The 15,474-nt window shown below is 38.6% G+C and overlaps 1 protein-coding gene across 5 annotated transcripts in view; it reads left to right on the forward strand.

The window, feature by feature from the left end:
* LOC133765125 (UDP-glucuronosyltransferase 2A1) overlaps positions 1-15,474 on the forward strand; it is a 53,444-nt gene that overhangs the window by 21,996 nt on the left and 15,974 nt on the right. Inside the window, exon 1 of one of the 5 annotated variants that reach the window (XM_062198742.1) lies at positions 8,978-9,734. The exons of the other annotated variants lie outside the window; for them this stretch is intronic. Within the exon in view, the coding sequence (XP_062054726.1) occupies positions 9,011-9,734 (724 nt within the window). The 5' untranslated portion in view covers positions 8,978-9,010. Of the gene's footprint in view, positions 1-8,977; positions 9,735-15,474 lie in introns of those variants that run through there. 5 annotated transcript variants of the gene reach the window in all.

Below are 15,474 nucleotides of genomic sequence, written 5' to 3' on the forward strand. Positions count from 1 at the left end.
CTGATTTTATTGTTTTGGGTCTTTTCTCTTCTTTTTTTAGTTAGTTGAGCCAATGGGGTGTCAATTTTGTTTATTTTTTCAAAAAACCAGCTCCTCATTTGGCTGATTTTTTGTAATTTTTTTTTTTTTGGATTCAATCCTGTTGATTTCTTCTCTGATTTTTAATTATTTCTCTTCTCCTACTAGATTTGGGTCTGGTTTGCTGCAGATTTTCTAGATCCTTGAGCTGCATTGAAAGCTCATCTATTTGGTGCCTTTCCAATTTTTTGATGTAGGCCCCTATTGATATAAACTTTCCTCTTAACACTGCTTTTGCTGTATCCCATAAGTTTTGATATGTTGTGCTGTTACCCTCATTTACTTCCAGAAAGTTTTTGATTTATCTTTTAATTTCTTCTATGACCCATTGTTCATTCAGGAGCATGTTTTTCAGTCTCCATGTGTTTGTATATGCTCTAGGGATTCCTGAGTTTCTAATTTCCAACTTCATTCCCCTATGGTCTGAGAAGCTGCATGGTATGATTCTAATTCTTTTGAATTTGCTGAGACTTGCTTTATGGCCTAGCATGTGGTCAATCCTAGAGAAGGTTCCATGTACTGCTGAGAAGAATGTAAATGCTTTATGTGTAGGATGAAAAGTTCTGTAAATATCTGTTAGATCCATTTGGGCTATAGTGTCATTTAAATCTATTGTCTCCTTGTTGATCTTCTGTCCTGATGATCTGTCTATTTCTGAGAGTGGAGTATTGAAGTCCCCTAGTACTATAGTATTGGGGTCTAAGTCTCCCTTTAAGTCCCTTAACAAATCTTTTAAATAAACTGGTGCCCTGTAATTAGGTGCATATACATTCATAATCGTTATATCTTCCTGTTGAATGGATCCCTTAATCATTACATAGTGCCCCTCTTTGTCTCTCTTAACAGATTTGTGTTAAAGTTTATGTTGTCCAATATTAAGATGGCTACGCCTGCCCTTTTTTCATTTCTGTTGGCATGGTATATCTTTTTCCAGCCTTTCACTTTCAGTCTGTATGCATCTTTGTTGGAAAGATGTGTTTCTTGTAAGCAGCAAAAAGATGGGTTTTGTTCCTTAACCCAATCAGCCAATTGCTGTTTTTTAACTGGACAGTTCAGGCCATTAACGTTCAATGTGACTATTGATAAGTGGTAACTTTGCCCTGCCATTTGCCAAAGATATTTTCTAATATATGCTTTGAATTCTCTGTGATCTTTTGCTGTGAGGTTTCCTTCCTTTACCTTCTTTCATATTGCTGACCGTGTTTCTGTGTTTCTGTGTGTAGCACATCTTTAAGCATCTTTTGCATGTCTGGGCAAGTGGAGACAAATTCTTTCAATTTCTGTTTGCTATGAAAAGTCTTTATTTCACCTTCATTCACAAATGAGAGCTTTGCAGGATATAATATTCTGGGCTGGCAGTTTTTCTCTCTTAGTACCTGGGCTGTGTCCCACCATTCCCTTCTAGCTTGTAGGGTTTCTGATGAGAAGTCTGCTGTGAGTCTAATTGGAGATCCTCTGAGAGTAATCTGACATTCCTCACTTGTGCATTCTAAGATCTTTTCTTTATGTTTCACTGTGGTGAGTTTAATTACAATGTGTCATGGTGAGGATCTCTTTTGGTCATGTTTATTAGGGGTTCTATGAGCTTCCTGCACTAGGATGTCTCTGTCCTTCTCCAGACCCGGGAAGTTTTTTGTAAGTATCTCACTAAAAAGGCCTTCTAATCCTTTCTCCCTCTCCATGCCTTCAGGAACTCCTAGAATCTAAATATTGGGTTTTTTAATAGTATCCTGTGGATTCCCAACAATATTTTTTAGATTTCTAATTTCTTCTTCTTTTCTTTGGTATGACTGTATACTTTCCTGTGCTCTGTCTTCTAAGTCCGATATTCTCTCTTCTGCTTCACCCATTCTGTTTTTAAGGCTCTCTAATGTGTTTGTCATTTGATCTATTGAATTCTTCATTTCATTATGATTTCTCGTCACTATCACAGTTTCTTGTTCTACCAGTTGTTTCATTTCATTTTGATTCCTCCTTAATATTTCATTTTTGCAAGAGAGATTTTCTATCTTGTCCATTAAGGATTTCTGTAGTTCAAGAATTTGTTTTTGAGAACTTCTTAATGTTCTTAACAATTTTTGAGATCTACTTCTTGCATTTCTTCTATCACGTCATCTTCATAATCTTGCATTGGTGTGTCTTTATCATTTCGAAAGGGGCGTCGAAGTGTCTTCCTTGTTCTTGTTACCTCGGTTTCTGCGTTTGTTTGGCATTGTGGAGATATTCTTTGCTTTCTTTGCTGTGGTGTTTTTTCTCATTATACTATGACTCTAGATTAAGTGCACTGTCTGCTTTTGATGGAGCCTTGGAGGCTTGAGATTGGTGTGCCCTAAGAGCTCTCTTTGGTTCCTCAGGCTTAAGGTTGTAGCAAAGGTGACACTCCCAGGTTAGGCGTGGTAAATCTCTCTCTCTTTCTTTCTTTTTTTTTTATTCAAAAGGGAAGTAATTCCACACAGCTGAATGGAATTGGAGGTATTTAGCAGGCGAATAATATACCCACAGGAGCCAGAGATCGGAAGCTCTTTCCCAAGGACCACACAGGGAATCTGTGCTGCCCTCAGTGTGGGCTCCATTTCCCCTGCAGTCTCCCTCTGGGTTGCCAAGGTTACCGAATTGTAGCGTCTCTGGAGAGTACTCACGTGAATTCTGTGAGTTCTCTCCCCTACCTCCTCTTTTCTGACAGTCTCAGTTCATTAGCACCACACATTCACTAGGTCCTAATCTCCTGTTATTTTACCCCCCCCCCCCGGCTGAGTCAGGTTTTTCTGCTAGGCTCAGGGCCGATGCAGGCCTTAGGTCGCCCTGCTTATGGCATATGTCCAAAATGGCGCCTGCTCTTTGTCTTGCTCGCCTTTGAGAGGTGAGCAGAGAGAGAGAAACTCATGTCCATATCGGTCACTTTTTCTTTTTTTCCTCTCTCTTCTAGTTAGCCTGGTGAACTTTTCCCCACAGGTTTTCAAGCCTCGTTCCCTGTAGTCTCCTCTTTCCGCTTTCCCGCTGTCGTGTCAGGCTATTGAGGTTCGGCTCACTTCGCGTTCCAGCGCTGGTGTGTTAAGTCTGCCGCTAGTGTCCCGAACTGTGGGCTCCCACGCTCTCTACGCAGGTCCACTGTGAATCACTAGTTCCGGAAGAGTTTCCTCTGCTGTTTCTTCCCCTACTCTTCCTTGAAACTGCAGTATTTCCACTTTTATTAAACTGTCTCTTCCAGGACTATCAGTGTGCTCCCTTCCTATTCTGCCATCTTCTATTTTCTTCTTTTTTTTCTTTTTTTTTTTTTAATTTATTTGACAGAGCTAGACCGTGAGAGAGAGAGAGACAGAGAGAAAGTTCTTCCTTCCCTTGGCTCACTCCCCAAATGGCCGCTACTGCCAGAGCTACGCCGATCCAAGGCTAGGAGCCAGATGCTTCCTCCTGGTCTCCCATGCAGGTGCAATGGCCTAAGCACTTGAGCCATCACCTACTGCCTTCCTGGGCCACAGCAGATAGCAAGACTGGAAGAGGAGCAACTGGGACTAGGACTTGGAGCCCATATGGGATGCTGGCGCCGCAGGCGGAAGATTAACCAAGTGAGCCATGGCACTGGTCCCCATTCTGTATTCCATTTAATAATTTTTTTTCTTTATCAATACAACGTTAATTATTATTGGTTGATTATTGCCATCCAGGCATCTGATTTAGATTGTTGTTTTTTGAGTTTAATGTTAAACAGAAGTTGGCATTTAAAGACAATCTCGTCTTTTATTTCTTCTACTTGAGATGTCTATTTTGGTGATTTCATTTTATTTTTTTAAAAGAATTATTTATTTGAAAGACAGTGACAGAAAGATTTTCTATCAGTTGGTTCACTCCCCAAATGGTTACAATACCTGTGGCTGGGCCAAATTAAATCCAAGACCCTGGAACTCCACCAGATCTCCAATGTGGGCACCAGGAGCACAAGGCATGGCCCATCGTCAGCTGCTTTCCCAGGTACAGTAACTGGGAGCTGGTTGGAAGCAGAACAGCTGGGATCCTAACTGGTGTTCATATGGAATGCTGGTGTCATGGCAGTGGCTTAATCTACTTTGCCAAAACCCCAGCCTCGATCACTTATTTTTAAAAATACATTCTAGAAAAGTTATATAAATTTCACTTAAGCACTGTTTCTAAATTGTATGGAGTTGTGTTGACAATTTCAAATTAGGAATAATTTTTAATGTTATCACATTTTATAGATATAAACATAAGTATTTTCCCATTTATTTACTGTCTTCAATTTAGTTTCATAATTTTCTGCAGGCTGGTTCACATAATTTGCACTTTTAAAAATACTTTTCTGCCAGATATGTGTCAATGATACCTTTAGTACCACTCTCTACCCTGTCTGTAATATGCCCTTGGGGCTTGATTTACTGGAATTACTAACAAGACTCAGATAAAAGGGATAGAGATTAAAACAAGGAGGAGGAAAAGTTATATGGAAGGAAGCCCAAACAACAATACATACAAGCTTCCAGAGTTCCCCTTCTAGTAGATTTGTACAGCATGTGCTAATTGTCCGAGCAATGATGTGTGGTGATGATATGAAATGTTGTCAATGAGGGGAGCTCATCTGAACCTTGGTGTGTAAGATTTTTTAAATGATTTTTCTTAATTTATTTGAGAGATAGAGTTATAGACAGAAGAAAAGACAAAGAGAGAGAGAGAGAGGGGTCTCCCCAAATGGCCACAACTGCCAGAGCTGAACTGATCCAAAACCAGGAGCCAGGGGTGTCTTCTAGGCCTCCCACCTGAGTGCAGGGGCACAAGCACTTGGGTCATCTTCTACTGCTTTCTCAGACAATAAGCAGAGAGCTGGATTTGAAAAGGAGCAGCCAGGACTAGAACTGGTGCCCATAAGGAATGCCAGACTTGCAGGCGGACTTGCAGCCTACCAAGCAATGGCATGGGCCCTAGTGTGTAAGATTTTGGTAAGGCATGAACTACATAAGCGTCCAGTGTCTATGTATCTGTCTTCAGCTGCTTGGACTTCAGGCTCTCAGAGCAAAATCTGATGATCATCTTAAATTAAATTGGCAGCACAAACTATCTGGTCAAACAGATGTGGGCCAAGGCCATGAACATACAAAAACATTCTCATCAGACTGTATGTTCCGAGGGATCAGAGTTCATCAACCAAGAGTGAGTTAAGACTGGGTGTTAACACAGGACTCTCTTGAGAAAGCACAGAGTTTGAGTAAGCTTGACCTCCAGTTAGTGCGTTCCAGGTCAGCTTCTGAAGGAAGTCAGCTCAGGGACCCAGGAGGCCATCTTTTACTAACTTTCCCACTGGCAACCGCTGAGATTCACTTAATCAGTTCACTTTGCAGACTGAAATTCAGGGAAGTTGAAAACTTCACTTCTTTTGTGTAGAGCTATAACTTCGTAGTAAAATCCCTTTGATTCTCAATAGAGAAAACATGTGCAAGTTAGGGCAATCTTATATTGTTCTTTACAGTTCTTACAAATTCCATATATATTTCTTGTTTTATTGTGCTGGTTAACACTTTCCACCTACTAGTAAATAAAATTGGGATTCTAGTACATTCTTACATTTGCTTTAGAAGAGAATGTATTTATTTGTATCTTGTTTAAAATTATGTGGAGTATACAACCATTGATATTAACTTAAAGAACTTTCACTGTCTCTCTTTTAAGGATTTATTTTGATAAAATGTATGGCTTAAGATAACATTCCAATTTAACTTATTGTATATGGATATCCAGGTTCCTAATACAGTTTATTAGAAAAGTATTTTTTTCCTCACAGTGTATTATTGGCAATCTACCATAAATGGATGTGTTTATTTCTGGGCTTCCTATTTTGTTCCATTGATCTATATATTGACTTCAATGATACTATCATACTGATTTGATTACCATTCATTTGTAATATATTTTGAAATCCAGAGTGTTGTTGCCTCCAGATTTATTCTTAGTCAAAATTTTCTTGGCTACTTGGGCTTTTTTTCTGGAACCATATGAATTTTGGTATTATTTTCTCCACTTCTATAAATAAATACCAATAAGATTTTGATACGGATTCATTGAATTTCTAGATTGATTTTAGTAGTATGGACATTTTAACAACTCAAAAGGATTAAAGGCTAAAGCATAAAACCAGAAAACTAAAACTCTTAGAAGAAAGCAAGAACATGGTTTTGACTTTTGTCTAGAAAATGATTTCTTAGATATGACACCAAAAGCCAAGAGGACAAAGAGAAAAATAGACAAGTGTTATTGCATAAAATTAAAAAAAGGATTTTCTACAGCAAATTAATAATCAATAAGATGAAAGGACAATTTGTGGAAACTACTTGTAATATTATTTATCTGTAATATTTCTCTTTATTATATCTAATAAAGTTTTAATCTACAAATATATAAATAACTCTTAATAGAAAATGGCATAATTAAAAATAATAAAAGGAGCAGAATAGATATTTCTCCAACAGAAATATAAAAGTGACCATAGATACATGAAAAGCTTCTCAGCATTAATAATTGCTAGAGAAATGAGACTCAAAACCACAGTGAGATATCACCTCAGACCTGTTGGAATGGATGTCATTGAAGCAACAAAAGATAAGAAATGTAGGTGAGGGTGTGGAGCAAAGGAACCCTATACACTTGGCTGTGATTGTAAATTGGTGCAGCCACTATGGAAAACAGTACAAAGGTTCTTCAAAAAATTGAAAGCAGAACTACCAGAGTATGTATTTAGTCTGACAGTTAGCTGGAGCACTAGTTAGGAGACCTGCATTCCACTTTGGAGTGCCTGGGTTCCATTCCTGGCTCTAGCTCCTGATTGTAGTTTCCCGCTTATTGTGATCCTGAGGGACAGCAGTGATAGCTCAAGTCGTTGTAGTCATGTAGGGAGAGCCTGGATTGAGTTCACAGCTCCCCAGCTTCAGCTTCTGAGCCATTGTCAGTGTTTGGGGAATGAACCAATAGATGGGAGCTTGCTCTGTCTGTTTATGCTTTTCTGTCTCCCTATGATAAGTAAACCAAAATTTAAGTAATAATACTTATCATATTATCCAGTAATTCTAATACTAGGTATCTTTCCAAAGAATTTCAACAGTAGGATCTGGAAGACATAGTTGTGTTCCCAATGTTGCATTATCACAATAGACAGGAAACAGAAGGAACTCGAATGTTGGTATATTGTGGAGATGAGTGGATAAAGAAAATGTGGCATATAACTAAAGTGGAATATTGTTCAGCCTTTAAAAAGAACAAAAGCCTATCATTGCCACAACATGGATAACACTGGTGGTCATTGTGCCAAGTGGAATGAATCAGACACAGAAGGGCAACTACTGCATGGTATTACTTATAAATCTAATGCACTCAACTTCCAGAGAGAGAGAGAGGAATGGTGGTTGCCAATTGAGGGGTGAGGGAAAAAGGGAGTTATTGAATGCAAATTTTCAGTTATGCAAGATGAGTAGTCCTAGCGATCCACTACACAGCACAGTCTAGTAGTTAACACAACTGCACTGTGATTTCTACAATGTGATAAGTGGGTAGATCTGATGATAAATGTTCTTATCACAAGAAAATGAGAACAACAACCATAATAATTATATGGCCATGGAACCTTAAATGAGTGTTTTTGGCATTGACTGTGGGGATGGTTTCATGGGTATACACTAACCTCCAGTGTCATCAGTTTGTATTCATTCAATACACTAATTCTTTGAGTGTCAGTCATGTCTCAAAGAAAGTGGTTCAAAATAAAGGTGAGTTCTGCCAATTTTTTGAATACATTAATGAGATTTTGGTGTTTTCTTTCTTTTCAAATGTGCTGCTGTTGTACATGACATTTATAAATTATCTATTAAGCCTTGATTTCAAGTTTTGGGCAGGGAAAATAGACGTTGAACCTAAAACATCTGTGGAACCAGGAAGTAAAAAATGCTGAGAAAGGATGGGGCCACATGGAACAGCAAAGAAATCAATGTGGATATTTTTCCAAACATGGTTCTCAGGAACCATGTTTTTCTTACAAGTCAAGATAGGCAATTTTTCTCGCTGTGAACTTCCACGGAGTGGAGTTTGTTTATAAGCATGAGGGTAGATCTTGGGAGTCCAGTAACCTGCAAATTATGTGTGAAGTAAGGAGGCATTGGGCAAGTTTCTAGATTTCCTACTCTCCCAACACATACTTTGTAGCCTTCAAAAGAATAGCTCAAGGTTTGGTAAATGCTTGTACTTCTGGGATCCACTTTTTTTTTTTTTAACTTTGGGAATCTGCTGATTTTTGTCTTGCTGATTCAAAAACTGAGTTTTAAAGAAGAAATTTTATATTGTACCCAGCATTTTAAGTGTTTCAGTTGCCATACAGGAAAATTTGTGGATATTTATTTTCAAATTTATTTACATTAATCCTACTATGTAACCAGTGCTACTCCTTAGTTTTCTCAGATAAAATAACTTAGAGGTGTTTCTTAAGTAATACACATAATTGAGGTGAATTTCCACATGATATGAAATAGTTGCTCTTTGTCTTTTTAAATTGTTTTATAATGTATCATGAACTTTGCCACAGTGAAGATAAGTTTATTAGATTTTTTCTTTTTATTGCTTCCACTTTATATATACTGTATAAAATTTCATCTTCTAAGACTGTACCATTATTGTTTTTTATTTTTTTTTCTTTCTTGGCTTTTTTTGCTGACCTTAGCATATATTCCTAATTCCTTTGGCTGTTTTGTACCTAGATATTTAAATGAGTCTTGCCTTCTTCATAACAAACATCATCAGCCTGGTAAACATTGATAACCTTCTCTGTGCAGGAGTTCTTTCCTGTCTAAAAGTTAATATTTAATTTGTTCCACCTCTAATTGCCATTTCCAATCTGTGTCCGGCAAACGCTTACACATTGCAGAGCAGTGCGGGAGCTGCTACCATGAGGTGTGAGAAGTGGGTCTCAGGAATTCTGGTGCTGCAGCTTTGCTGTGCTGGCTGTGTTCTCTGTGGGAATGTCCTGGTGTGGCCCTGTGACATGAGCCATTGGCTCAACATGAAGACTATCCTGGAGAAACTCACCGAGAGAGGTCATTATGTGATGGTGTTGATTTCTTCACACACTTTCCTGGTTGATTACAGCGAATCTTCTGCTCTGAACTTTGAGGTGGTTTCTGTGCCATACGACAAAGATAACGCTCTGGATATACTAGATGACTTTTTAGAACTAGCTGTGAATGTCTTGCCAACACTGTCACTCTGGCAATCAGCAACAAAACTGCAAGAGTTCCTTGCTAATACGACAGAAAACATGAAACTTCTCTGTGAGAGTGTTGTCTACAATCAGACACTCATGAAGAAGCTCCAGGAAACCAAGTATGACGTCATGGTTATAGACCCTGTAATTCCTTGTGGGGAGCTGGTGGCCGAGTTGCTTGCAATCCCCTTTGTGAACACACTAAGGTTCTCCATGGGCGACATTGTGGAAAAATACTGTGGGCAACTTCCAGTTCCACTTTCCTATGTGCCTGTCTCCATGGGGGCACTGACTGACAGAATGACCTTTATGGAAAGATTGAAAAATGTAATACTTTCGATTTTCTTTAACTTTTGGCTGCATCAATATGATTTTAAGGTCTGGGATCAGTTGTACAGTGAAGCATTAGGTAAGAGACTGCTTTTCATGCTAAGCTAGTTATGAAAACACATTTAAGTTTAAGAAAATTCTAGAAAAATGTATATTTTCAAAAACTTTGCCACATTAAACTCGGTTGCCAGTAACTAATTGGAAAGGGAAGACAAGAATTGCCTTGCTATGGCTCTCCATTTTTTAGAGAGAGATTATTTATTTTATCTGAAAATCAGGGAGAGAGAGAAAGAGAGAGAGAGAGGGAGAGGAGATTTTCCAACCACTGGTTCCCTCTGCAAATGGCAGCAACAACAATGGTTAGGCAAGGCTGGTCCTGGATGTGAGTTCAGGGGCCCAGAGATTGGGCTGTCTTCTGCTTCTTTCCCTGGTGTATTATCAGGGGGCTCAGTAGAAAGAGGAATAGCTGGGAATTTCTCTGCCGCACCACAAAGGTGACTCTGCTGTATTTGTTTTGTAGTCATTAATCCATTTTGTAAGATATCTTGAAACTTAATAGTGTTATAAAAAAAATCAAACCAAAAACCACATGTAAACAAATGTCAAAATAAGACAAGATGTAATTTTGTGTGATATAGTATATTTCAAATACTTCTAAGGGGACGTTTGACCTGTTACTGTAAAACAGAGTAAATTTTCTTAAACAGTAAGAAAATCTACTTGCCTAATATCAGTAATAAATTATAACTTTTTTTAGAATCACTGATCATTTCTCTCACATTTTTGCCATACTTCTGTTGGACCAGCGTATCTATCATTGTTAATCTGTCTCATAAGTTAAGGATGACACTTCAGTTAGTCCAGTATGGATGGTTCTCCTATGGTAAGTCATACTGAAAAGTTTCTAGGATGCTTGATGCTTCAAGGAGTCTTATGCTGAAAGCTGAAAGCTTAAATCTAGTTCTAAAAGAATTTAAATCCTGAGGGATTGAAAGGTAGTAAATTTTTACTTCACTATAACATTTATTCATCTTGTTTTTAATTGTTTGCCAGTTCTGCAAACAGGTGGTATTTGCTTTGTAAAGTTCATAAATATCGTTCCCATCTGAATCCATTAACAAAGGCAAGCTTCCATTCTAATTACTACTAAGAATCTTAAGGATATGAGGCCTAACAAACAACAGATCATAAAGGGGCATTAAATATTAGCTCAATTAACTCCCTGACTGTATTAAATTTTAGGACTACTGTAATTAAATCCCGTATGCTGACTGGCTTAAGCAACATTATTTTCTCACAGCTCTGTAGGATAAAAGCTCTAGATGAAGGGTTTCCAGAGTGGGTTTCTTGTGAGGCTTCTCTTTTGGACCATGGTCTTTTAAAATGTGCATCTCTGATGTCTCTCTCTTTTCAGGACACTGATCATATTGGATTTGGGCTCTGCCATTGAAAGTCATTTAACTTTAACCACCCTTAAAGACTTTTTTAGATGCAGTCAGCCTTCAAAGTATAAATTTTGCCGAATCACAATCTATTTCCTAACATTGATTTTCTAATGGCTAGATTGTTTCATAGAACTAAAGGCAGAGGATTCTGATTTAAAAATCCTTAGCTTTAGACATGCTTTTTTTTTTTGACAGGCAGAGTGGATAGTGAGAGAGAGAGAGAGAGACAGAGAGAAAGGTCTTCCTTTTTGCCGTTGGTTCACCCTCCAATGGCCGCTGCAGCCGGCGCATCTCACTGATCCGAAGCCAGGAGCCAGGTGCTTCTCCTGGTCTCCCATGCAGGTGCAGGGCCCAAGGACTTGGGCCGTCCTCCACTGCCTTCCCGGGCCATAGCAGAGAGCTGGCCTGGAAGAGGGGCAACCGGGATAGAATCCGGCGCCCCGACCGGGACTAGAACCCAGTGTGCCGGCGCCACAGGTGGAGGATTAGCCTGTTAAGCCACGGCGCAGGCAGGACATGCTTTTGAAGTCCTACTACCTTGTTCTCAGAGCCAGGTGAGCAGTCTATTAGGCTCTTTGGACTTAAAAAAAAAATAGATTCTTGCCCTCAATATTTTTCCTTAAGAGACAGAGCCACAGATACATCACCGTGAACCTTTGGTACATAGTGATATGAATAAAGCTCTCTGAGAGCATACAACCTGAAAATGAGCAGAAGCACAAGTGCTCTCATAGGACAGTAAAGGGGGAAAGCACCCTCCACTAAGCAGAGCGTGTGTGTTGAAAGTGGCACTCATCTGTGCGTGCTCGAAGTATCTTTTCATAGCAAAGATTTGGTGATTTTATTCCTTTGAAGAAAAGATAAGCATGGCTTTTCGTTTTCTCCATGCCTTTGTAGTGGTTTTGACCTTTGATACTCTTGTTCTTTTCACTATAGTCTCTCGTTACATAATCATGTATTTAATAATATGTATTCACTGCTTCTGGATTCCTAATTTTGATCTGTAGTCTCCTAATTAATCTTGTTCTTTTTAACCACACTGACCTAAAATGTCATCCTTCTATAAAGAAATTCATTGAGTATCTATTTCATACATATTGAAGCATGCTAGATTACATCAAACCCAGGAGCGAAAAGTTAAAAATAAAATAGTGAACATTCTTTTCTCCTAAAAAATATCTGTACCAAAGGCAATAGATTTCACTATGGCCATAAATTTTACACTGACTCCTGCTTCCTGTTATGTTTTAGTGACATTCTGTCCTCATTTTACTTGAATCACATTGTACAGTAAGTGTTGTATACTCTACTAGCCCGCATAAGCAATTAACTTCTCTATAGCCACTATTTCTTTTTTTTCTTTTTTTTTTTTTTTTGATAGGCAGAGTGGACAGTGAGAGAGAGACAGAGAGAAAGGTCTTCCTTTGCCGTTGGTTCACCCTCCAATGGCCGCCGCGGTAGCGCGCTGCGGCTGGCGCACCACGCTGATCCGATGGCAGGAGCAGGTGCTTCTCCTGGTCTCCCATGCGGGTGCAGGGCCCAAGGACTTGGGCCATCCTCCACTGCACTCCCTGGCCACAGCAGAGAGCTGGCCTGGAAGAGGGGCAACTCCCGGATCGTGCCCCTACCGGGACTAGAACCCGGTGTGCCAGCGCCGCAAGGTGGAGTATTAGCCTACTGAGCCACAGCGCCGGCTGTACTCCATTGTCTTCCTTGCTTTACTTCATATTATCTAAATGAATCCCTTTATGTCTCTTCATCAGTATCTTGACTACTCTTGCCCTTTTGCTTTTCCATACCCGTTAGAAACACATGTGGGGCTGGTGCCGCGGCACACTAGGTTAATCCTCCGCCTGAGGCACCGGAGTCCCATGTGGGCGCCGGTTCTAGTCCCAGTTGCTTCTCTTCTGGTCCAGCTCGGTGCTGTGGCCTGGGATAACAGCGGAGAATGGACCAGGTGCTTGGGCCTTTGGGCCTCCTTGGGAGACATGGATGAAGCACCTGGCTCCTGACTTTGGATCAGCACAGTTCCGGTTATTGTGGCCATTTGGGGAGTGAACCAACAGAGGGAGGACATTTGTCTCTGTCTCTCTTTCACTGTCTATAACTCTACTTGTCAAAAATAAATAAAATCTTTAAAGAAAATTACATGTAAAATTCTACAAAAATTTACAAATTTCTGAAACTTGTGATTTTCAAGCTTTAATAAATTTTACAATAAATTTGTTAATTGATTTAGGAGAATGGACCCCTTTGTAAAATTTGATCCCCCTGTACATAACAGTATTAGCGCTATTCACATTTCTAAGTTTAATAAGATTTTATAATTCTAAATGTAAATAGTTTCTACAAGTTTTAGAAAATTATTCATACTTTCTAAGTTTAAATATATATAATTATATTTTCCTCTAATTGTGCACAGAAACTGCAGTTGTTATTCCATAATTTTTTCAATGAACCAAATCTTCAGACTGTAATATTCATTCAAAATATTTATATGTGTACTCTTTTGGACTTGCTGAATAAAAGAATAACATCATATAGTTGGATACATAGATTTTTTCTTGTTGAACTTAAGTAGTATAAAATATCATTGAACCAAGGCTGTCATTAGTACAGGCCTATCCTGAAAAACATAATCAATATTTTATCATAAATAATAATTTTTTAAGTGTTTGTCTTGAGGGAGATGACTTTGTTGGTATAAAATAACTTTTTAAAGGGCCAGCACTATGATAGTGGGTAAAATAACTTTTTTCTTATAACTGATTTTAATGGCTTCTAAAATTATAGGAAAAGAGGAAATGCTCAAGTATTATTTAACTATTAGAATGTGGAAAAAGTAAATAGGTTAAAATAAAAGTCATTCATATGAACTGCTGCATGGAATTAGCTAATTTTTTAAAAATTTAATTTCCATTTCATTTTTGCCTTGGGGGAAAATACGCTTTGTGTAACAGAAATTCTTTGATATTTTTTGATAATAGCTTGAAAATATGTGGTTGGTTTTCAGTCATGTTCATATGCAGAATGTTCATAAACAGAAATGTTTATGTACAGATGTGCTACAGTTGTGACATCAGTTTATGAGCAATCTGCTACAAATCTATCTCAGTTATGGAGAAAATTTAAATTTCTTTGTAACTCTGACAATGTTGGCCTTTTAAAGTTTGGTATATATTGGTATGTTTAGAATTGTTATAGTTTCTGAGGAAATTAAGTTTGTTCTTTGTTTATCTGTGACCTTTGTACTTTTTATTCAATGTAAGTTGATACTTTTAATGTTAATATAGTTACACTTATATTCTTTGCTAAGGATATTTGCAATACATTTTTCTATTAATTTACATTACTTTTATATTTACCAAGATGTGATTTTTTTTACTTAAAATATAATGAGGTAATTTTAATAGAATGTTTTCTCTTATTTGTAGCAGATTTGTTATATATGTATTTTTATTTTGAAAAATAATATATTACATTTCAGGCCGACACCGTGGCTTAACAGGCTAATCCTCCGCCTTGCGGCGCCGGCACACCGGGTTCTAGTCCCGGTTGGGGCGCCAGATTCTATCCCGGTGGCCCCTCTTCCAGGCCAGCTCTCTGCTATGGCCCGGGAAGGCAGTGGAGGATGGCCCAAGTCCTTGGGCCCTGCACCCGCATGGGAGACCAGGAGAAGCACCTGGCTCCTGGCTTTGGATCAGCTAGATGCACTGGCTGCAGCAGCCATTGGAGGGTGAACCAACGGCAAAAAGGAAGACCTTTCTCTCTCTCTCTCTCACTATCCACTCTGCCTGTCAAATATATATATATATATATATATATATATATATATATATATATTACATTTCAAACATCTTTTTGTGAGTTTTCTATTTCTTCACTATTTCCTCCATGCTTATTGTGCTTTTATAACTAGTTGAGTGATTTATACGCTTTATTTTGATTACTTTTTTCTTTACTTACTTAAAGTTAAATGTTATATAATACTTCAATGTGATTCCTGTTAGCAGTATAAAACTGAACTTTTAAAACCCTAACAGTAATTCCCTGCCTTAATTGGAATTTTAAAAAAAAGACTTGTTTTTTTTATTTGAAAGTCAGTGATGGGGCCAGCACTGTGGTGTAGAGGGTAAAGCCGATGCATGCAGTGCCCGCATCCTATTTTAAGCACTGGTTTGACTCCTGGCTGCTCCATTTCCAATCCAGCTTCTTACTAATGCAGCTGGGAAAGCAGCAGAAGATGGCCTGAGTCCTTGGGCACCTGCACCCATGTGGGAAACCTGTAAAGAAGCTCCTGGCTCCTGGCTTTAGATTGTCCCAGCTCCAGCCATTATGACCATTTGGGGAATGAACCAGCAGATGGAAGATCTT

This window comes from Lepus europaeus, chromosome 8, assembly GCF_033115175.1.
Source record: "Lepus europaeus isolate LE1 chromosome 8, mLepTim1.pri, whole genome shotgun sequence".
NCBI lineage: Eukaryota > Metazoa > Chordata > Mammalia > Lagomorpha > Leporidae > Lepus > Lepus europaeus.